This window comes from Pleurodeles waltl, chromosome 1_2, assembly GCF_031143425.1.
Source record: "Pleurodeles waltl isolate 20211129_DDA chromosome 1_2, aPleWal1.hap1.20221129, whole genome shotgun sequence".
In the NCBI taxonomy this organism is placed as follows: Eukaryota; Metazoa; Chordata; class Amphibia; order Caudata; family Salamandridae; genus Pleurodeles; species Pleurodeles waltl.
The window spans coordinates 688,857,831-688,882,079 of NC_090437.1; the positions used below are offsets into that span (position 1 = coordinate 688,857,831).

The window sequence follows — 24,249 nt, forward strand, 5'->3', positions numbered from 1 at the left end:
ACACACGAGCCGATCGATTTCCAAATCTGGAAAGAGATCGGCTCGATAATGCGTGCGCGCGCATGTGCGCGCTATAAATAGAAAAGAGACTGCCCGAGGGCAGCTCAGCTCCCGCTCCTGCTCCACAAAAAGTCGGGCTGCATCAATTGGCAAAACGCCAATAATACTAAGCGCGAGGGCGCTTAAACAAATAACATGAAAGCGCGCTGAATCGCGGCGCTTATTTAGGCAAGTTACACAATCTAAAACACTCGTAATACATTAAGAATACAGGAGAGAAAATAAATGTGTACTTATCTGCTGCGAAGCAGCAAAGAAAGAGGAAGTGACTTCATAGGTCAAAGGACTCATAGCAGAGGACATGGACGGTGATTGGACCATGTGACAGGATGTTAGGCATCCTGGGTGTTGTAGTTTTTTCTGTTACTTGTGTTTGATTGGCTGCTGTTTAAGTCAGTAAAGAAAGAGAAAGCATAATCGGAGCCTCCGGTCCTGACATAGAATCTCAAAATTGATTACTTGTGGGTCAGCAGAACATTTCAACCCATTTGATCAGTGTGCACGTTTGTCTGTCGTGATCAAAAATAATTGATGTTTGTGTGTGTGTGTGTGTGAGAGAGAGATAATCACAGTAAGGGGAGGAAATATGATCTAGTGTCAACATTGCTGACTTTGCAATTTAGACACCTGTATTCTGATATCGACGTGCAGCACTGAAAATCCCAAGACTGAGGGAAAATGGCCTGATACAGAGATTGACAGACAGTGTACTCGGGCACAACTGTGATGGAGTCCCCTGACCGCCAAACCCTCTGTCTGTCCACCTCATTTAAAGATGGGCAAAGTTTATGTATTCTGTAGACAGAATATTTTCTCTGATGGCCAAACGGAGTAGGGACCATCAGGGGATGAACGTTATCCCACCCGCTGTATTGTGCCCTATTTAGGGCACACAATATAATGTCTTTTTCTTCTATACATCACCACCAGGAAAATCTTGGCAGTGAGGGACAGAGAAAAACAATAATGATCCTTACACCCAGAGAGAAAACTTCCAAGGTGTGGGAGCCATTAGATTTTTTGCCTTTAAGAAATGAACTCCTGCTTTGGGAGTTTGGTTCTAAAAAACAAAAACTTTGTAAAAGTTTGGTTGATGGCTGTCAAAACTAATGGCAGCTGTCCATCATACTTTTAGTATATTGAAAGAAGCCTCTGTGAGTGCACTTTTTATCAATGTACAAAGATGACCGCTGTGCCGCTGGTCATCTATAAATTTGGTGGACAGAGTACCTTTAGAATGGCGGAGCTAACGCCTTCCGCCATCTCAACAAATATTACTCCATCCGTCAAAAGCTAAATAAGGCCAATTGGCTACCTGGACAAAAATTGGAAATATGTAGTGTGTAAAGCAACTGTAAATATGTCCAAACACTTATGTTGTAAATCCCTAATTGATGTATGCAATCTTGTACCATCTCTTAATCCCACTCCTATCCTCTAATAACATGCAGCTGTCCAGCTAGCTGTGCGCTAATCGTCAAAACATACATCACGTTTGGTGTTAGCCTGTTATCCCCGTGGCCCCAATATTGTGTAAGCATTTCTTTTCCCATCCCTCCTTTCTTCCCATAAACCACCGCAAAGGTCTTTCCATTCAGTAGGTGAAGTGGATGTTCCTGACATTGCTGACATGGTTGGTTGCCCCCATTACTGTCACAACTTGTTTGCCCAAAGTTCTTCTATTCTGTATCGCATATATCTATCTCCTGTTGAGCAAAGCATAACTGATAACTAGCTTCCGATCTCTGTTGAAGGGTTGACATCTTCCTTTTATTTTCCCATATTTTTGAGTCGTCATTCTACTCATATTATATGTGTTTGTAATCAATGTTCCAAAGATTAGGTTGTTCACATTGATTTGTCCACAATACCAGTGCTGTCTAGTCAGTAAAAACAATAAGGCTTAAATTACCAGCCTAGAACATTTAGCAAAGGAATTGAGCTGAAAGTAAAACTGCAGTTTTTAATATTCAGAAAAATTATCCTGCCAATTCCAGAACTATAATTGATTTAGACATGGTTTTAGATACTCAATTCATAGAACAGTGATCTAGGAACAGTAAATACAGCTGATTCCATATGAAGAGCTTTCATGGACCCCATTAAGATGTCGACACTAGTGCAAAAACAGTTGCTGAACTACTGGCAATTAGATGAGACCTAACTTTCCTCACTCTATATTGTGCTTACTTTTAGCACCATCTTTAATAACAGCTACTAGATTTCTTGGTGAGGAGAACACATAAGTCGTGCATTATAGCAAAAGCTGATAAGTGTACATTTGCTTTTAAATTCTACATGTGGAAGATCGCGCCAAACTGAAACCCATGCATGCTTGGCAAGACTCCGCTGGCACAGAGTGGGGGGGCGGGGCTGACTTCTCCACTCACACTATATATACATTTTAGGCCTGAAGATTGGTGCCCTTAAGCATAATTCTATCCTGGTGCCTGGATGGCTTAAATTGAAGGAGACGAAAAGGTATGTGATCCTATCCTGCATCATTATGGAAGTCTATTATTCCATGCTCTCTAGCTATACCTAATTAACAAGGCTGAATTAATCTACAATTAGTGAAGGGTAACATAGATGCAGGCACGGACACGACTAGGTAGCAAAGGAACCTTTCATGACAGAGGACAGACACTGATTTATACCAGTTAACACTGCACCTCTTTAAACAGATGAACTAATAGAAATAATGCTTCACATTGATCCTTTTATCCCTAGCTCTATTGTTTCTGTTAGGAGAAGGCAGAGAATGAATGGTTTGTTTGTACATCATGAATAGTCCTTGGATTAGGTTCTTAACTGAGCAACTAAACATACTCCTTTTTATTGCACTGAGATCAGAAAAGAGGCAACACATTCTAAACTGATGGACATGTAAAACAGCCGCTGGCATCATAAGGATTTTGGCCAAGGCAAGAGTATATCACACAGTCACCGTCTTTAAGCAATTTGTGCATCCCACATCTTAAGGGAGAGACGTCTTCAGCTTTCATTGGGAGATTTATTTAACCTGTACTGCACACATCATAAATGAAGGCCACTGGCTGTCAGAGCCAGCCCTTGTCTATGCTTTCTCATCTCTGAAATGCCGTAATAAAGAAAGACTGTAACCGTCTCAATTAACAGAAACTGACTGAAAACAACTTTGTGAGAGGTCACCTAAGAAACTCAGATGGGTTCTGCAGTGCTAAGACTTAAGCTAGAGCCTAGAAAGGGGGTGTTTATGTTTATCATAGAGTGAGTTTCATCATTCAATGCTTTGATTTCATGAACATCATCAAAACATTTGCAATTCTTTTTAATATATTGTTTAATAATCTGATTTATTGCCACTGTTTTGTTTATATTCATAGTAACATCTCTTCATATACTATGCACTAGATAAGGCTTTTATTATATTAAAACCATTTAAATATATAGTGAGGATTATTTCTTGTATGTGCTCATTTATGGAGAAAGGTCATGTTTGGTGGTAAGACCCCACGAAGACAGGAGGAGATGGAAAACAGGGCATTGGGGACGACAGTCATGGAGGACAACAGCTTCCAGAGTAGGGTCTCAGCCATTTGTGGACCAGTAGTTGAGTTTCAGGACAGAAAAGACAGTCAGTGAAGAACTAGTAGATACAGAAGCCTGTGTCTCACAACATCAATTGCTTAGACTCTCTCTACCTTACAGTTCCCCCCTGTAACTCTGTTTGTTCACCCTTCTTGCTCTTCCCCTTTATGAGCTCCTTTGGTCTCCGATCTCTCTCTCTTCCTTGCCGGGATCCCTTTATTTGTTTTTGGACGGATCTTAGTATTTTGACGTGGCTACTGTTTACTATCTTGCTCCTGTTACACCTTGTGATTGGACTTAGGGATTAGAAACTTGTTTTTGATCTGGCTTCGGATTTCCCCTTTTGGTTTGGCGATTACGATTCAGCTTTCTGATGGAGCAGAGTGCCACTTGTCTTCGCTCTTTAGGCAAATTTCCGGGTTTGCCAGGAGGCTAATTACAGCAATGCGCCAATTCATACAGATGAAGCCACCTCAATATTTATATAGTACTTACCTGATATAAAAAAACACTTCCACTATCTTCGTTTTTTTACTCTTGATATTGATTCGTATTGTGCCTCTCTGACACTGTGCACCCCTGAATCTCATAGAGTCCAGCCCAGGTCTTCTACAAGTGATCTTGCTTGAAACGAGTTTCCTCCTTCTCACTAGTCCCACACACCCTCTTTTCCTTATGAAAATCAGGTGTTACCTAGTTTCCTGGTGGGTAATACAAGAATTAGGGCCACCAACAAGTAGAGAAGCGCCTTTGTCCTGAGTTCCAAGGGTCATGACAGGGAAAAGGCTCTAGAACTCACTAATGCAAATGATCCTGTAGTCGCACAGTAATGATTGTAATCCTAGACACCCCATCCAAGGAATGCACGGGAGATTTATAGGTTACAGTCCACTTCATTTCCAGACTCAGGTTGGAAATTTGGCTAAGATTGGGCTTCCAGGCGGTTTTGGATTTCTAAAATTGGGCCGTATTTGCTGGTAATCCTGCAAAAAAGGTGTATCAGAGAGGGTGAGTTGAAATGGAAAAGGAGGTATAGAAAGATGAGTGAGAGGGGCTGCAATTATAGAGAAAATGAGGTAGTGAGGAAGAAGTATTTAAAAGAGAGAGGTGAGGTAGAAGGAACATGTAGAGAAAAGGGAGGTGGAGAGAAGAGGAAGTAAATGTATCATGATGTAAATTGATAGGTTGGGTAACAAAAGAGAGACATGAGGCTGGTATATGTAGATGATGTGGTGAGAGGGATATGAGGTAGAGCAAGAAATCATGTAGAGCGAGGTAAAAAGTGACAGTGGAAAGGTAGCAAGAAGTGGACTAAAGCAAAAGATACAGAGGTTATGCAACCGGGGATGATGTTCAGAGAGAGGAAGAAAACAAATACATGTAGCTGTGATGTAAATGGAGCAGTGAGGTTGTGAGAATAGGATGAGGTTGAGAAAGATGAGCTAGAGAGAGGAGGTAGGGAGGTAGTGGTGTAGACATAAACATATGGTGGTAGAGAGGTGAGGTTGTGAAAGACAACTAAAGAGAAGTGGGGTAGAGAGTGGTACACTGAAAGAGAGGTGAGGTAAACTAACATGAGGTGGAAAGGAAATTGAGAGATGGAATGGTAACAGAGATCTAGAGAGAGGTAAAGAGATTGATGTACAAGTAGTGACATGAAGTAAGGAGGGTGGCATGAGACAAACAGGTAGGTGAGCATAGACAGGATGTAGAGATGGTATAGAAGTAGTCAGCAGTATATGTAGAAGTGAGCTAAATAGAAGAGTGGGCATGTAATGGCTAGTCAGGTAGAGAGAGGGTGCTAGCAGGGTGGGCCTCAGCACTGGCTTTCTGCCAGCCTCTTCATGGTGTGGACCCTGCCATGAAAAGGCTGGCAGAAAGAGGATTCCTGATCAGCACAACAGAGCTGAACTCACCACTGCCGTGGATGACCATGACTCCGACCGCCGCCACCCCGCATGGATCCATGTTCCATGATCCTGGCAGTGGTGGCAGTTCCCTGGTGGTCCGATCGTCAGGGTTGTAATCTGGCAGCCGAACCTTCAGGAGTGGTCCTCAGACCACCAAACTCGTAATAGGGCCCACAAGGAGGTAGAGAGAGGTAAGGTAGACAGAAGGAGATAAGGTTAAGTTAGAAGGGGGAGAAGCTAAGAAATGTAAAGAGGGTTGAGCAAAGTAGGGAAAGAGAGATGATTTAGTGAGAGATAGGTGAGGTAGAGAAAGAGAGGTGAATACAAAATCAGAGTGGGGAGGTATGGATAGGTAGGGGGACAGAGTCAGAGATAGATTTAGGCAGAGAGAAGAGAGGCTCATATAGAGAAATACAGAGAAAGTGACAATGGAGAGAGTAATCATACTGTACCCATCACATTATAGGGGCGCCTTGAAAAAGGAGGGAGCCCTGGGAAACAGTCCATTTTGCCCATGTCTTAAAACATCTCTGAAAAGTGTAACCCTGCAATAGTAATAGTTGGTATGAGGATTAAAGCTACATTCAGTCCTTGCAGCTGCCTTTACCTTGTAGATGTGTATGGTTCTGTTTACTCACTTTGAGGTTCACTCTGGTCGTTTGATCACATTTTTCGCCTTACCCAGTCACATTCAGGGATGGATAGATCATTTTCTGTGCTATTTTAATTGCTTTATTTGAGGCATGTAAATGAATAACCCATTTGTGGCCATAGACTTGTGAATTTTGGTACTTCTATAATAAATTATTGACACGACTTAACAACTTCATGAGCTTATTTTACAAATTTCACATATTTTAATTGTACCAACCCAGATGCTAGCTTGTAATCACACACTGCTGTTTGAGGCCACTGAGGAACATGACTGGCAAGATTGCTCAAGGTAACAGATGGCAGTAGTGTATCCTCATTTATCAATAAATGAAAGCTTTAACATTTCAAAGTTACCAGCAGAGTCACATTCATAAATCCTTGGGTGACGCTGGAAGGGGGCCCCGATATCCACCCACATCCCTCTCTGATATTTTACATGGATAAGCTGTAAAAGAAGTGTTATGGGAATGTTACTGATTTCGCTCTACTCCCACAAAAGAAGTGAAATTACAAAGCAACGTCGGTCTACGGGGGTGCACAATACAATTATAGGACGATTGTCTAACTTGTGTATTTCACCTTCACCTTCCCCTCTTGATTGTCATTTGGCAGTTTTTCACTGCGAAGGACAAGAAGGGACATGGACAAGGCAGACACTGAAGCATTCCTTACTGGACAAGCATTGGCAAAGCCAAACAGCTCTGCTGTTGACTGCCAGCCTTTTGCCAAGTAGGTACTTGTTTTGTCAGTGCTTTTGTAAACGCATTTTGTAGGGGGAGTTGCCAGGCTTTAACTAATATACAAGGAAAGCACTTCCTAAAAGCAAAGATATTTTTAATTTCAAACAGCACACATTGCCATAGCAGTCCTTGACACTATAGGGACTACTCTGCTTGAGAATGTGCACCTTGTGAAAGAGCAGGCTGCCATCACCCACAGTGAAGCTGGCCAATGTCTATAGTGGGCTGACCCATAGCCCACTACTGTACACTGTAATGGGAGTAAACAAATGTAAAATGTGCATGACACAACACACCAATGATTGAAAAGGGCTGGCTCAAAGTCCCTATAAGAAAGTATTATTATAATATATATATATATATACATATATATATATATATATACAGTGCTTGAAATGGAAAAAATAAAGTGCCGGTACTCTGTGCCAGAGTACCTGCTTGTTTCCGAGAAGTGCCGGTACTCTCCAATTAAAAGTATAACGTTTTTCCTGAGATGTGCCGGTACTCACCCTCTCAAAATAAAAAAGTGCCGGTACTCAGTACCGGACAGTACCGGCCCATATAAAGCACTGTATATATATATATATATATATATATATATCTATATATATATTTTTTTTTTCAGCCTAAGGTTACTATAACTCGCACCCCCGTCATGCACAGTTTTTTTCTTCAATAATTTGACTTCTAATGTTTCATTGATATTTTTATTGATGTTATAAAAGTTGTCATGACTGCTTTAATATCTGGGGTAATAAGCAGTGCATGGCGAGGGCACGAGTTACCTTAGGCCACGAGTTATAGTTATTTGAAATAATTCTAACTATAACTGCTGAATTTATCTGGTTTTGTTTGAGTAAATTCAGAACTAACTATAACGTCCCTGTAACCTTTGTTTTTTTTAGAGTGAATTTCTAGAGTTTTTAAAATTCTATTTCCTAACTATAATGTCCCTGTAACCTTAGTTTTTACAGTGAATTTCTATGTTTTTTCATGTAAAGTAATTTTCATTACTATATGTTAATCCAAGCATCACCACAGCAGGGGTTGGGCGCAAAGCCTGTCTTTCTGGAGTGAGAATAGGTTTGAGAGTGTGTCTCTGGGTATGAGAGTGGCTGAGAGAGTGTCTATCTGGGTGTGATAGTGAGTGTGTTAATGTGTCTTATTGCGCACCAATAGATGAAAGATGCATTTCCCTCCTCGAAGGATTTCAGATCGTTTTTCAATATGGAATAGTGGAGTAAACACTCGTCCTTTGCCGTCACTAAACCCAGGATTTGGGATCCTTTGTCCTTTCCAGAGCTGGAGCTTTAACTGGGGCACCTGCTATGTTTATATTTGTAAGTGCTTCCTGTTGAAGTTTAATTTCTGTGAAATGAGCATCATAGCCAGAACTTAAGCTCACCTGCTTCTTTATCCAACTGGAGTCCACAGTTTTGCACAAAATGTCTATCCAACTGGAGCGCGTTCTACTGGTTAGTGAGTAAGTGCTACCTCATTAGGTTAAAGGCTAGTGTGAGGGAGGGGTCCACCCACCCAATTTTGGCCTGAAGACTAAGTCCTGTGAGGTCCACTGCAATTCAATGGGGGGTGGGCAACACGGCCCCCTCTCTGGACCGATCTCGTCCCCGGGAACCCTATCCTCCAGGGTCCAGCCTTCTTTAAATGGAGGAGGGGAGCCATGTGCCCCCCAGCTGATCTCAGCCCTTTGGAGCCTGGCCATCTGTCCTGGGTGCCCCACAGGGCACCCAGTGTGCAATGGGGTCACTGGAAGAGACTCAAGGCCCCCTACGGTCACAGTTGGCTCCCTGCCTCCTGCAGGAGCCAGCACTGCTGTCACAGACAGGGAGTTTGTAAACATGCAGCTCCTTGTCTGTGAGAGCAATAGTTTCCTCTGTTTCCCTATCCACATGAAAGAAGGAAACCCCCCACTCCCAGCAAGCAACAGCTGTTTGCCAGCTCTCACTTGCTGGAAGAAGAGTGTTTGCTCTGACTTGGCAGGAGCTGTTAAAGCTCCCGCCAAGTCACAACAAACAGCTATGTCCCAGTGGTCACCATCCTGGGACAGAGCAGGAGCCAGCCCTGGGGGGTGGCAGTCCCCAAGGCCATTATTTGCTCCTCAGCCCCCTTGCAACCTTAAACTTGGCCCCGGGGAGGTGGTGGTGCCTGGGGCTGGTGGTCCGCAAAAGACCCCCTTTGTTATCTTTTTTCAGCCCCAGGGAGATGGCAGTCTCGGGGGCTGCAGGGTGGCCGCGTGCCCCATCTTAATGTGAAATGAATTGCCCTAGGGAGGTAGTGGTCTGCGGGAGGGCAAAGGACCCCCCGTAAATTCAAAAGAAACAGCCCAGGGGAGGTGGTATGCAGCCCCTGCATATAATGTAGTGATAGTACGAGTAAATTCAGAACCTAACTATAATGTCAGTGTAACCTTTGTTTTTTTAGTGAAAAAACAAACAAACATATATATATATATATATATATGCATATATGTATGTATGTGCATATATATATATATATATATATATATATATATATATTTATTTAGTAAAATCAAAAACATCTCATGTCAGACGTAAAAACGAGTACCCTGTTTGTGCTTGCACAAGGTAAGTTACCACCTGAAGACTATTATGTCCTAATGCAAAAACAATTTGTGAATCTATGTACTGCGTGAAGAGTGTGCTGTCTGCAAGACGTATTGTATTCAATATGGGCTTTTAATCATGTCAACTTTTATCATTTGTCCTTTGTTGTGTTCTTAAATGTTTCCTTTTTATTGGTCCATTTTTTAAAATGTCCCTCCCTTTTGTGCTTAGTTCCCTCCCAGGGGATTTCACTGAGAGAAAATTTTTGTTGGCCATTCTGTTACATCACGCTTCCTCCTGTTACAACAAGGCCCCTCCTCCCAGCAGACTTCAGCGATTGATCCTTTTTGTTGGCCATCTGTTGCCTCCTCGCTCACACCCCTATCTCCCATCATTGCTGCCGTCCTCCCTGCACCACTTCAGTGGTTCCAAATTAATTACACTGATTTTTGAAGTGTTCCTCTGAGTCCTCTATTGAGTATTGGCATCCCTGAAATAACAGAAATTTAAATATTTCAAATGCAATAAAACAAACAGCGTGCAGTCTATTTGGCGTATTTATGAACGTAGAAACAATAAACGTGCTGTTGAAAAGTTTAAGAGATGTGAACAGCCATGAAGCATTAGTTACAGGCCTTTTTAGTGCATGCCAGCCTTAGACACTGCCCTCCCCACCCTCTATGCCCTTTCTGCCCCTTCCTGTGTCTACCACAATCATTAACGAGGCCACCGCTTCTTATCTCATCTTCAAAATGCTGGCTTAAAGGTAAGTTTAATGAAGCAGCCCGAGGGCATGGGTGAAAGGGGCTGGGTGCCCACACAGTCACAAGCCCCCACCACAAGGAGCCCTTGGTGGAGTGCACGTCCTGGCTCTTAGACCCCGCTCACACTTATTACTTCTTGTGTGTTTAAGGCATAGTGCAGACGACCTGCCAAAGAATGTAACCATGACACAGTGTTTAGAGTGAAACCCACACTTTAGAGTAGCTCTGGAGTGGTGGTGCTATTTTTATTAGTACTTTTAATAATTTATTCATCTTTGTGTGGTGTGTATTCTGCCAGTGGTATGAATTTGCGGCACTCTCTTTTAATGGTATTTGTAACCGCTCGGGGATAGTAAAGAAAACCTTAGCAATTACCTTGGAGGGGGGTTTTTCTGATGCATTACTTCCGTAGTGCGTAGTGAGTGGCAGGCTGCACACTAGCCTTTTAGTTATGTGCAGGGCCTCTGGCATTATATGGCAAGAAAAGTCCAGTTATGCATTTACAACGCCAATAGCTCTAACTCAAGCAAACGTGAGACCTATTGCATGGCAAATGCTTGCTTCAGTTTTTGTGTACATTTGAAATTGACAGACTAAGGCCCTCATTTTGAACATGGTGGGATAGCCCGCCGCCGACCATGCTGACGGTCGACAGAAGACGGTGAGGCCTGTCATGCGCCATGCTGGCGGTGGGTAGCAGGGATGGATTCTGTTCCACCCTCACCGCCACATCAGTCCATACCTCGCCATGCCTATAATGATGCAGTTATTAGCGTGGTGGTGTTTGGAGACGCGGCGATGCCAGCGGAGCAGCATCCAAGGAGCCCGTTCCCTCCCGGAGCAGCACCACAGAACAGGTAAGTGCTGTCCGAGAGGGAAGGGGGGAAAGGTGTGTATGTGTGGGGGTGCATGGGGGTGTGCGTGAGTGTTTGTGAAGGGGGGATGCGTGTCTGAGTGTATGAATGCATGTGTGCATGTAGGTGTATGGGTGCATGAGGATGTGGGGGGGTTGGGGTTTGGGGGGACCTGTATGGAGGAGGGGATGGTGAGGGGGGAGCTGGGAGGCCTACAGGGAGATTTGGTGGAGGAGGAATGGAGGGTCAGTTTTTGGGGTTTGGGGAGTGGGGGTGGTTCTAGGGGCTTGGGGGGTGGATGGGGGTAGTGGCAAGGGGTGGCTGGCCTGTCACATAGAGGTGACAGGAATAAGATTTCCTGTCACTCGTATGCTTTCCGCCAGGGAAATGGGATCATAATCCCACTGCCAGTCTGGCCTCCACCGCCGGGTCGAAAGTGCCCACCGTTGGCCCGGCAGTTGATTCTGGCCTGGCGGTGGGTAGTAGAGAACTGGCTGCTTTGGAGCCAGTTCCCTACTGTGTTCAGAATATGGCGGTCTGGACCACCATGCCATTGGCGGTAATGACCGCCACCGTGGCGTCATTACCACCATGTTCATAATGACCACCTAAGTATATATCCAGTAGCGGCTACTGCCAGGAAGGGGTGGTGGTGGGGGGCAGCGTGCGGACTGAGGTGTGCAGGGGCAATAAAAAAATAATAACAAATAACCTGCCGTCTTGGTGCTCCATCACTCCCACAGCCTCGTTTCGTCTTCTTCTCTTCTTTCTCCCCTCCCCACCCAACCCTGACGCTTCTGTCATGCTGTTACCAGCATGAGAGAAGGGTTGGGACTGGCCTGAGTGGGCAGAAATGCTGCTCAGGGAGGGAATGGGAGCCTGTGCTTGGTCTCTCCACCCAGCTGTGCAACAAAGCTGGGTGGAAAGTTCTGACTGGGCATGTCAGTTTGGCTGACGTCAGACGACCGGCCAAACTGACATGCACACTTAGAAGTGCACGTACCACTCCTCCCTGGTGACGTTGAGGTGGCTGGCTCCCCCCTAGCCCAACTAAAGAGAAAAAATAAAGTGATAATAAAACACTTTTATTATCACTTTATTTTTCTGCTTTCAGCAGCGGGGCGACGCTCCTCCGCCATAGCAGAGGGGCCGCCCCTCTATATATCTTTTCTGAACCTGCTCTAATATCCTTTACCTTTACAAATCCAACACATGTATCTAACGTGCCTCGTGTCAAGAAACCCTGCAAACCTTTCTTGAGGTCTGTCAGAGAGAAAAAGTTGTGCATAAATTACACATTTTAAGCCAAGTAGTTATGGCTTGTTTTGTGTCAAGTATTACACAACTTTGGAGAGCAGGAAAATGGCTTGTATTTGTTTATGGAGACATACCAGTCTGAAAAAAGGGGTTCAGATCTTTCCTCATTTCTAATCCTTAAGCTACCTTAAACATTAGAATTTTAGACCACGTGAAGTCACAGACACGCTTCTGAGACCCTTCAAACCTGCTCTCACCTGCATGTTAGAAAGCATGCAGTGTATCCTAATTTTTTGAGTAGTATTTTTAATTGTGTTTAAATATTAAATAAATGTGATTGAACAAAATACAGGTACTCAGGCGCGCCCCGAAAAAAGCAAACTGTATGAATAGCATTGTGTCGAGTCTGATGGCGCAGTGCAACCGCTGCAGGGATCTGTCTTTCATCCATTGGTCACAGGTCCCAATTCCAGTAGATTCACTCAACCTTTCATCTTTCAGAGGTAAAGTATGAGTAACTGTGAGCTGAGTGAAAGTAAACATCAGTTATCTCTCAACAGCGCCAGAAGACTTTTGCTGAGCTGAACGTGCGATCTAAAAATGCATGTTATGTTGTCATATTTATAATGTCCTTGTTTAATGCAATTTCCCACAGCACTATGAAATCGCAAGGAAAATATATTTGATTCATTCGCTCACCTGTGCTTCCTGAAACATGATTCTTGTGTATTTGTGTGGTTTAGTATAGTTTCAGATTTAGAATCGGCCTTGGGAGATGGTTCTGAGTAGGTTTCCTGTGTCACTTGATCAAAGCAAGCACTATCCTAAAACAAGAAATTATTTTGCATTTAGTTAAAACAATCACAATCTGTGTTGAATGCTGGTATTTCATTTCCATGTACTCTGTATCATCTAAACATAATTTTCTGACGTTGGATAAACTGGGCAGGTGACACAAAGACGTAACATATTTTTGAAGTCAAACAATTGTTTGATTTTAGCATGCATAAGGCCTCAGAAAATCAAAAATCAGGTTCTAAACACGTGATTGCGAGTGTGAAGTATTCACAGGTAGGATTTTAGAACATTCACAGGTGAGCACAGTTGGCCAAACAAAAGTGCCATGTATGTTGACTAATGTTCTCATTTCCGGAACAGCTTACTCCATTTCATGTAAACTTACTCAAAATGCTACCTACCTGTAATGGCAGCTGATAACTGAAGATGAGAATCAGAGTTAGATGTGTGGGATCCAGCACTGTTTTTCCACTGCAGTAGTTCATCTGCATAATAGCTGTAAACAGCCACTGTTAGAAATTGGGTCCCTGGTTGGCAGTCAGGTTACCCCCTGTCCTAGCAAGGACCCTCACTCTAGTCATGGAAATAGAGAAACACACTTAGATAACCCCTGCTTAGCCCCTTGGTAGCTTGGCACAAGCAGTCAGGCTTATGTCAGAAGCAACGTGTAAAGTATTTGTACCAACACACAGAGTAACACAGTGAAAACACTACAAAATGGACACCACACCAGTTTAGAAAAACAGGTGATATTTATTTAAACCAAACAAGACCAAAATGACAAAAATCAAACATACGTAAGGGAAAATATAAATGTGCAAAAGAATAAGGGCCTTACTCCATAGAAAACAATGGAAACAATGATTTTGCACAAAAGTACCTGGTTAGCATAAAAAATAAAGCTGCACAGGTGAGCAAACGTCTGAAAAGGCAGCAATGCGTCAATTCCTTCTGCGCAAGGGAGGCCGTGCATCGTTTCTTCTACGGTCAGGTCGGCGATGCGTTGTTTTTTCCGGTTCGCAAGAGAGAGATGCATCGATTTTTGAAAGGGGCACCTCAGATCTATGCAGATTCGGGCTGACTTTGACGCCCAGGTTCGATGCGTGGAAAATCTTGTCACACTGTGTTGGAAAACCACACTGTGTGGGGTTTGCGACGTTATCAGCAGCCGCAAGCAGGTGTTCCGCGTCTTTTCTCCAGCCACAAGGCGTCAATCTCCCAGCGGTCATGCAGGTAGAGCTTCGATTTTAACTGCGAAGGCGGCAAAAGTCATTTATCAGCCGCGTTACAGAAGGTGCATCATACTTTTTCCCGCAAATCGCTCTGTGCGTTGATTTTCAGCTCTTGTCTGCCAACTTCGCCCTTCAAGAGCCCAGGGACTGGGTAGGACACCACTTGGCAGAGCAGGAGTCTCAGCAGAGAGTCCAGATGTTAGCAGAGGAAGTCTTGGATGGTCCTTGGACTTCAAAACAGAAGGCAAGCTCAATTCAAGCCCTTGGAGATTCTTCACAAACAGGATTGCACCACAAAGTCCAGTCTTTGTCCCGTTTCACAGGCAGAAGCAGCAACTGCAGGATAGCCCAACAAAGCACAGTCACAGGCAGGGGCAGCACTTCTCCTTAGATCTTCAGCTCTTCTCCTTGGCAGAGGTTCCTCTTGAATCCAGAAGTGATCTAATCTTCAGGGGTTTTGGGTCCAATACTTATCCCTCTTTCTGCCTTTGAAGTGGGTCTACTCTAAAGGAAAGTTTCTGTTGTTCACAAGAGCCTGCCTTGCCCAGGCCAGGACCAAGACACACACCAGGGGGTTGGAGACTGTATTGTGAGAGGGCAGGCACAGCCCATTCAGGTGTAAGTGACGACTCCTCTCTCCACTCTAGCACAGATGGCTCATCAGTATATGCAGGCTACACTCCAGCTCCCTTTGTCTCACTGTCTAGAAGGGATTCACAAATAGCCCAACTGTCAAACTGACCCAGACAGGTAATCCACAAACAGGCAAAGTCACAGAATGGTTTAAGCCAGAAAATGCCTACTTTCTAAAAGTAGCATTTTCAAACTAAGGGCCAGATGTACGAAAAAAACAAATTGCGAGTTGCAATTTGCGAGTCCTTCCGACTCGCAAATTGCAACTCGCAATTTGGTATGCAGTACGGTGTCTCAGACACCGACTGCAACTCGCTATGGGGTCGCAATGACCCACCTCATAAATATTCATGAGGTGGGTCGCAAATTGCGGCCCCATAGCGAGTATAGGCACTCGCTAACATGGAGGCCTGCTGTAGTCAGCAGGCCTCCATGTTAGCGACCTGCTTTTAAATAAAGCATTTTTTTTTTTTTTTAAATGTAGCCCGTTTTCCCTAAGGGAAAACGAGCTGCATTTAAAAAAATCCGAAACCTTTTGTTTCGTTTTTTTCAGGGCAGGGAGTGGTCCCTTGGACCACTCCCTGCCCTGAAAAAATGTTTTGGGGTCCATTCACAAAGGGGAAGGGGTCCCATGGGGACCCCTTCCCGTTTGCGAATGGGTTACCATCCACTTCAAGTGGATGGTAACTGCGACTCCATTTGCGACCGCATACGCGGTCACAAATGGAATTGCATACCATTGCGAATCGCAAATAGGAAGGGAACACCCCTTCCTATTTGCGATTCGGAAATGCATTTTGCGAGTCGGATCCGACTCGCAAAATGCATTTCAACATAGCAAACTGGCTTTTGCGAGTCGCAAACGGCGTTTTTCGCCGTTTGCGACTCGCAAAACCCTTGCTACATCTGGCCCTAACAATCTAAAAACCAACTTCACTACAAGGTGTAATTTTAAATTGTGAGTTCAGAGACCCCAAACTCCATATTTCTTTCTGCTTTCTAAGTGAATCTGCACTTTAGAGTTATTCAAAGGCAGCCCCTTGTTAACCTATAAGAGAGATAGGCCTTGCAACAGTGAAGACTGAATTTAGCAGTATTTCACTGTTAGGAAATGTGTTAGAAATGGGGTCTCTAGTTGGCAGAGGTATACACCTTTGTCCAAATGGGGATCACAATCCTAGTCAGGGTAAGTCACACACAATCCAAATTATCCTGTGCCCACCCTCTGGTAGCTTGGCACTGAGCAGTCAGGCTTAATGTAGAAGGCAATGTGTAAAGTATGTGTGCAATAAATCAGGCAATAACACAGTGAGAACACTACAAAAGACACCACACAGATTTAGAAAAAATATAAGATATTTATCTGATTAAATTAAGGTCAAAACGATCAAGATTTGATAATCACAAGTTGAAATATCACTTTTGTAATGATATGAAGAGTCTTTAGTTCTTAAAAGCAACAATTGTCTCTTGCAAGCACAAAGTACCTGGTTAGAGTCAAAATTACACGCACGAAGACCGCAGAGGAGGAGATGTGTGAAAAAAGGTAGGTGTGGGTCGGATTTCTGGGTGCACACAGACAAGGCGTTGATTCTTTTCCACGCGGCAAGTGCTTTGCGTCGAATGCCGTTCCACAGGCTTGATTCTTCTTTGCGGTGTGGGGTCTTTTGACGACAAGGGACGATGCGTGGAAATCCTGGGCATGTGGGATGAAGTCACAGGTGCTGCTTCGATCCAGTGGGCGAAGCGTTGGAGTTTCTGTCACACGGCAGGTGCTGCATCGATTCCACAAGCAAGAAGTCAGGCTGCGTCATTCTGGCTCGGTGATGCGCCCATCCGGTGGGCTGTGTGTCGAAGTTCCGGTGGCAATGCTGTTGCCGCGTCAAACTCTACTTGGGAAACCGGGCTGCATCATTCCGGTTCGGCGGTGTGGGGATTTTGTCACCACTGGGCAGGCTGTGCGTCAATTACTGCAGACTGTGCGTTGATTTTCGCTGCACAAGGGGTTTCTTTGCAGAGATAAAGTCTTTTTGGCCATGAGACTTCAGGAACAGGAGACAAGCTCAATCCATGCCCTTGGAGAGCACTTCTCAGCAGAACCAGAGGCCAGCAAGGCAGCAGGGCACCAGCAAGGCAGCAGTCCTTTACAGCAAAGCAGTCCAGGAGAGTCCTTTGGGCAGCCAGGCAGCTTCTCTTGGCAGGTTGCAGGTTCTGGTGCAGAGTGTCTTTCCCAAGAAGTATCTGCCTTGGTAGGGTCAGGCACCCAGTTTATATACCCCAAAGTGCCTTTGAAGTGGGGGAGACTTCAAAGAGTGGTTTTGAAGTGCACAAGGTCCCCTTTCAGTACAATCCTGTCTGCCAGGGTCCCAGTAGGGGGTTTGGCAGTCCATTGTGTGAGGGCAGGCCACTGTCCTTTGAAATGTAAGTGTCATGCCCTCCACCCTTCCAGCCTAGGAAGACCCATTCAGTATGCAGATGTGTGCAGGTGTGAATTAGTATCCTGTGTTTGTGGTTGTCTGGGTGAAATGCACAAGAGAGCTGTCACCCAGCCCAGCCAGACGTGGATTGGAGACAGGATGTAGGGCACAGAAGGGTTTACGTGCAGAGAAATGCTGACTTTCTAAAAGTAGCATTTCAAAAATAGTAATATAAAATTCGACCTCACCAATAAGCAGGATTTTGTATTACCATTCTGGCCATCCTAAATATGACCTGTTTACTCCTTTCTAATCAGAATCTACCACTCAAACAGTTTATGAGGGTAGTATCAATGTTAGCCTATGAAAGGAGCAGGCCTCACAGCAGTAGAAAACGAATTTAGGAGTTTTCCATTACCAGGACATATAAAACACAGAGATATACGTCCTGTCTTTTAACTACAAAGCACCCTGCCCTCTAGGTTACCTTATGGGTGACTTATATGTAGAAAAAGAGGAGTTTAAGGCTTGTCAAGTACTTTTAAATGCCAAGGAGTGAAACTGCACACACACACACAGGCCTTGCAATGGTAGGCTTGGGACATGTTTAGGAGGCTACGTATGTGGGTGTCACAACCAGTGCTGCAGGCCCACTAGTAGCATTTAATTCACATGCCCTACGCACATGTGGTGTACTTTACTAGGGACTTACAAGTAAATTAAATATGCCAATTGGGTATGAGCCAATGTCACCAAGTTTTAAGGGAGAGAGCATGTGCACTTTAGCACTGGTTAGCAGTGGTAAAGTGTGCAGAGTCCTAAAACCAGCAAAAACAGTGTCAAAAAGTGGAGGGAGGCAGGCAAAAAGGTGGGGGTTACCACCCTAAGGCTGTCAGGTCTAACAACATGTAACACACATCAGTACATGTCCCACCTTTAACATACACTGCACCCTGCCCATGTGGCTACCTTGAGCCTAACTTAGGGGTACCTTACATATATAAAAAGGGAAGGTTTAGGTCTGGCAAGTAGGTACACTTGCCAGGTCGAATTGACAGTGCTATACTGTACACACATACACTGCAGTGACAGGTCTGAGACATGTTTACAGGGCTACTCATGTGGGTGACACAATCAGTGCTTCAGGCCCACTAGTAGCATTTGATTTACAGGTCTTGGGCACCTCTAGTGCAGTTTACTAGGGACTTGCTAGTAAATCAAATATGCCAATCATGGAAAACTCAATCACCAAATACAATTTACACAGAGAACATATGCACTTTAACAATGGTTAGCAATGGTAAAGTGCCCACAGTCCTAAAGCCAACAAAAACAGGTCAGAATAAATAAGAGGAAGGTGGCAAAATGTTTAGGGATGACCTTGCAAAAAGGGCCATTTCCAACACCCACGTAATAAAGAGCCCGGATCCGCAGGGGTATGAACTACATACCATCGACAACTACGGAAGGAGTGTGCACAGGAGTGCACAGAAGTGCACTGCCTAATTTGATGTGTGTGTAGGAGAAAGTCAGAGTTTTGAGTTCAGGCACATGTCGAGGTAGGATGCAAGTGTGCGGTGTCCCCACAATTTAAAGCAAAAGGACATCCATTCCTACATCCCTCAACCGGGTGAGTTTGAAGCAAGGGAATGTGGAGGGTGATCCCAATGAAATCAATGGAGTTGAACATTTCCTTGGCAAGTGTGTAAGGTTTGTAGGGTTTGTAGGGCATGTGATCCCACAGAAGTCCTAAGGAAGCATTTGGCAAGACCAAAGGTTCAAAAGAATTCCAAGGAAAGTGGGGTGCGAGATACGCAGTGATAACTGAAACGTTTCATCGCCTTAAGACCCACCACAAAAGTGAATTCACATTATGATTTAATTTGTATATATTTGTGCTCTTTCTGCATGTGTGAGTATATGTATTACCTGAGTGCATATTTTCTATGTATGCATATCATTCTGCTGTATTTGTCATACGTGTGTGCACTAGAGCAAAGCCAGACCTATTAGCTTTGTCTTTGCTTGTCTTTTTGGATGTGTTCAAACTATGGTTCATGCCTGGACCTACACTCACATCCCTAGTAAAATACATTTTGATTGACACCATTTTGAAAAAGCCACACATTTTTTGGAATTGCCATTTCTTTCCAGGGAAGAGAAGAAAACATTATAAATTGTGTGAATGTTTCACAACTTTCATAATACACACCACATTGAGATTATGTGCAACATTTCCCATGACAAAAATAAGCATCTAGCTCCAATCCATTAAAGACACTGTCTGCAATCATATGCTTTCATGAGAAAAACTAAAGGATTCTGGATGTTGTAGTCTCAGGTAGCTTAGATTGAAGTAATTAGACTAACACACATGATACCAAAAGGTTGAGGAAACTATGGCTATTTTTGGGGGGTTTTAGAGATCTCAGCTAGCCTGGCAGAAATCTATGTGCCTTCAATGGAGCTGCCATGGTAGCTCCTCTCAAAGCACTAAACGTTTGCATAGCCACCACTGCATTTCACACGGCTGCTCAACAAGCTTTGTTGTTTACAGAACTATAGTCCCCAGGCGTCATAATGGCCATGATAACGTGGGACCTTCCTCCCAGGATTATCTTTTTCTGCTCTCCACTACCCGGCTTTCCCTGCCACTCCCAAAAAGGAAAAAGGTGCATCAGAATGTTCACTCTAAATAGGACGGATTGTTTACTGTGCTTGCACTAATGGCCCAAAGTCTGTCAGTTGAAGGTTTCAGCCAACAGAGCTAGTAAGGACACCCCCAGTGGAAACATGACTCTAAATAGAGCGGGTGGACCAACAGTTTGGCACACAGGTTTGCCTGCCATGAAGGTGGAAGAATACCCTGTCCGCCAAACTCAAAATAACCTCCCATGTTTGTAATGACATAGAATAGTCATATTAGATACAATGTTATTATTTATTTTTCTTTATATTTTCAAGTAATGCTCTACTGATGCTCCAGAAGTAGATGTCTGACTGATGTGTACCACAGAGCTTCTGTGGCAGTGATGAACACTACAGCCAGGTGTATTCCAGGATGGATTAATTGAAGCTACAGCATCTCACATTCCATTTAATCAGTATTTAAGTAGCGCACAATTTCTCTCTCAAATCTCCTTGCACCCAGGAGTCTCCAAAGTACCATTTTGTTGCATGTATTGCAGAGAGCGTTCCTGGTCTAAATATGGCAAACCACACACTTAGTGCCTGAGCCAAAGAGCTGTATTTTTCACACTATTTAAGGTTAAAATGTGATAAAGGAGAACTAGAAATGGATCTGTGAGAACAGAATCACAGGCTCAGCACTGGCTCCTTCATCTTTCCATTTTTATGTTATGTTGAGAACTATTAAAGAAGAGGGAATAGATAAATAGCGCCAAGAAAGCCATAGACACAGAATTGCCCTGGAGAAAAGCATCCCCTCTCTCTTTGAGCCAGTGAAAGTCTCTCTATCTCCACGCAGACTGCCAGGTTTGGCTGCTTTTAATAACGCTGTGGGGGGGGGGGGGGATATTGTGCACGTGGGGGTATTCGCACAGAGGGTGGTTGCTTGCACGAGGGAGTTGGGAATAATAAAACAAATTAAAAAACACTTACCTGCCGCCTTGATGTTCCTCGCCACCTCGTTGCTTTTCTGTGTCTTTTTCCCCCCACCCATCCAGAAGCTTCTCTCATGCTGTTACTCAGCACGAGAAAAGCACCTGGATTGGTCTGAGCAGCCTGAAATGCGTTCAGCTGTGGACTGGAAGCCTGCACTGTCGCTTTGGCTGACCTTGGATGGCCTGCCATGCCGACATGCACACTTAGAGTGTACATTACTCCTCCCCCTGCTGTTGACGATCGCCCGCCCTACCCGATGAGGAGGAAGCGAAAAATAAAATGATAATGCAATAGTTGTATTATCGTTTTATTTTTCTGCTGCCTTTCAACAGCGGGATGATGCTCTTCCGCCATAGCGGAGGGGCCACTCCTGCAGTTTGCAGAATGTGAGCTCTCTACAGTTAAGAGGATATATAGCCACCATCTTTAAATGGGGTGGTATGGGATATGGAGATGTGATAAGTCATATTCAACATAAATACCATGTAAATGGGACACAAGATAGAGGAGTTTCATTGAGGAAAAACTAATGGACAACTAGCTGAAGCATTTATAACTAAAAATAGGAATTCTGATATACACATAGGTCGTAAGTGGGCTTCTGAAGCTGTTAGCAAGTGACATTTATTTAAAAAATAATAAATAACAGTGCATGTTCTAGGCAAAATTTGCATACATATGTTTCCCCAGACTATGATCCCATTATTTCCCTTTATAGGGAGCTTTCCTCACCACAATATGCACAAGGCCATTCACAACATGCTACCTCACAATGCCCAAGTGGCTATCCCATTGGCTGAAATGCTGAAACAGATCCCGCTCTCTGACCAGCCACTACAGCATAAATGTAAACTTGCACAAAATGCAATAGGCAGATCCAAAATATGAAAATGCAGTAGGCTAGTCCAAAAAATTAAAAATGAAGGACATGAAGGAAGTGAAGGACACTTCAAACAAGCAGCGGCTTTAGGGGGCCATCCTAACCCCAACTCTCTGGAAATTGTTCATGACAACAGGTCTTGGGTGTATCAGACTAATGGCCATATGTACGAACACTTTTTCCCATAGACACAGAATGGGTAAAAACCTTTGCTACATCTGGCCCTAAAAGACTTTCGCAAAGACCTTTGCAAATAAGAAGGCCAAGGGATATTCCTCGATGCATCTGTCAACTGACATCCTTAGTCGTAGCTTTAAGACGTATTGACTCATCAGTGAGACAACCTGAAGGCTAAAAATTACATTGGTACCAGATGTATGACATCCACACAGTGAGATACAGACATATGTCAATTGAGGTAAATTCAGTAGCCCCCTCTAAAAGTGATTACCTCCTTAACATTTACCTCATTCTAGTCCTTACAAAATCTAAGGGAGGATCATTTCATGCAACAGACTCTCCATTGCCCACCTTGACCCAATTCAAAATTAGACACATTCCTGTGACAATCGCCTCCTCTTCGTAGGTCATATCAACAAGGGGAGGCCCTTATATCTCCTGTTTTTGAGACAGAAACTTGTATGGGTCCTCTGTAGCAGTTGCTTGCTACTTTATTATTTTGATCTTTCCTTTTATTGATTGTGGGCATTGATTATAAAGTGAAACCACATGCAGGCAAAGGAGCAAACGTAACTCCTGGGAGAGCAAGATACTCCATAAAGTGGAATCTTCAATGGTTTCCTGAACGACTTCTCTTCCTTTGACTTTTGACTCATCTCTATGCTGTAAGGGGAGAGTTAAAAAAGGAGACCCAGGGCCTCTACAACATTGCCGCTGCGGGACTGCCAATGCCGCAGGAAGGACACTGGCATCATGCCGGTGGCATCACCCTCACCCCCGGGTCGTATTACAATGTTCCTGCCAGGCTGACCGGTGGGAACACTGTATTACGATGGTGTGACCGGCGGGAACAGTGCTACAGTATTGGCCATAGTTCTCAGGCAAAGCAGACGGCGGTCTTGAGGCAGTTAGACTACGAGGGTTGTAATGTGGTGGTCAAACCTCCTGGAGTGTGGTGGTCCGACCCCCACTGCAGGGCTGGCAGTCTGAGGACCGCAAACCTTGTAATGAGGCCCTCAATTTTCTGAAGCAATTGATCTGCTGGCAGAGTCAAGTGAGGATAGCAGGAAAGCTAGTGCACCATGAGAATTGGCACTCTTCCTAGTTCAAATCTGCCATGACATAGTTTGGGAATGGAAATGTTCTTTTGAAATTTACAGGGTCATTCAGACAATGGTGAGTGGTGTACCACACTGCCAGGCAAGCAGAGGCTCGTTCCTCTGCTGACCTGTCAGAGAGCCATCTTTAAAATGTAGGGACTCCCTCCAGGCAGGCAGTGATCTCTGTGCCTTCAGTGTAGCTGCTGCTTTATTCACTTCACTGAAGGCACTTAACTTTACTGAGAGGGTCCTATGTTCAGATGTCAGTTCAGCAAAAACTCATTTTTTGTTTTCAGTAAACAAACTCTCAAAGCAGGAGTTTGTTTCTTAAAAACAAACAAAAACAAAATAATAACCCTAAGGAGTAGGGAGTATATTCCCTCCACATTGGGGTCAATATTTGAATGCTCTGCCAAGGACCCCACATTTAGTAATGATCACTGTGGCATACATGGGGTAAGGTGACTGTCACTGTAAGCAAGTAGTCCAGTAGTGAGTGGACTGCTAGATCTGGGACTGAGGCCCTCATTAGGAGTTTGGGGGTCACCGGAGCGCCAGTAATGCCAGTGGAGGTGGACCGCCGCCAACGGTGGTAGCTATCTCCAGGCCGGCAGGGACCAATACACCGCCCACCGTATTACGAGTCAGCAGACTTCCAGGTTTTCTGGGGCAGTGCTACCACCACAAAAAGCCTGGCGGAAACTGGTAGCATAAAAGGAGACACTCATCCCCAGGTATGCTATAGAACCCAAACTGGAAGTCTTTCCACTGCTGTATCTTGCCATACACCACCAGGACCAGAGAAGACGACAAACATAGCACACACTGGACGAAAGGGCCATATTACACACCCACACACAACACACACACCCGGCGCGGACAGTGACGGCCACACACACACAGGCAAACAAACGCCCCTATCAACACAAACAGCTACAGACACACACACACACACTAACTACACAAACGCATATGCAAACTAGACATACCA

At 44.3% G+C, this 24,249-nt stretch overlaps 1 protein-coding gene across 2 annotated transcripts in view; it reads right to left on the reverse strand.

Moving 5' to 3' along the window:
- The window catches only part of IQCM (IQ motif containing M), a 1,478,261-nt gene that overhangs the window by 595,916 nt on the left and 858,096 nt on the right, over nt 1-24,249 (reverse strand). For both annotated transcript variants that reach the window (XM_069242635.1, XM_069242634.1), the window contains exon 10: nt 13,094-13,218. In XM_069242635.1, coding sequence (XP_069098736.1) covers nt 13,094-13,218 — 125 coding nt within the window. The remainder of the gene's footprint in view (nt 1-13,093; nt 13,219-24,249) is intronic.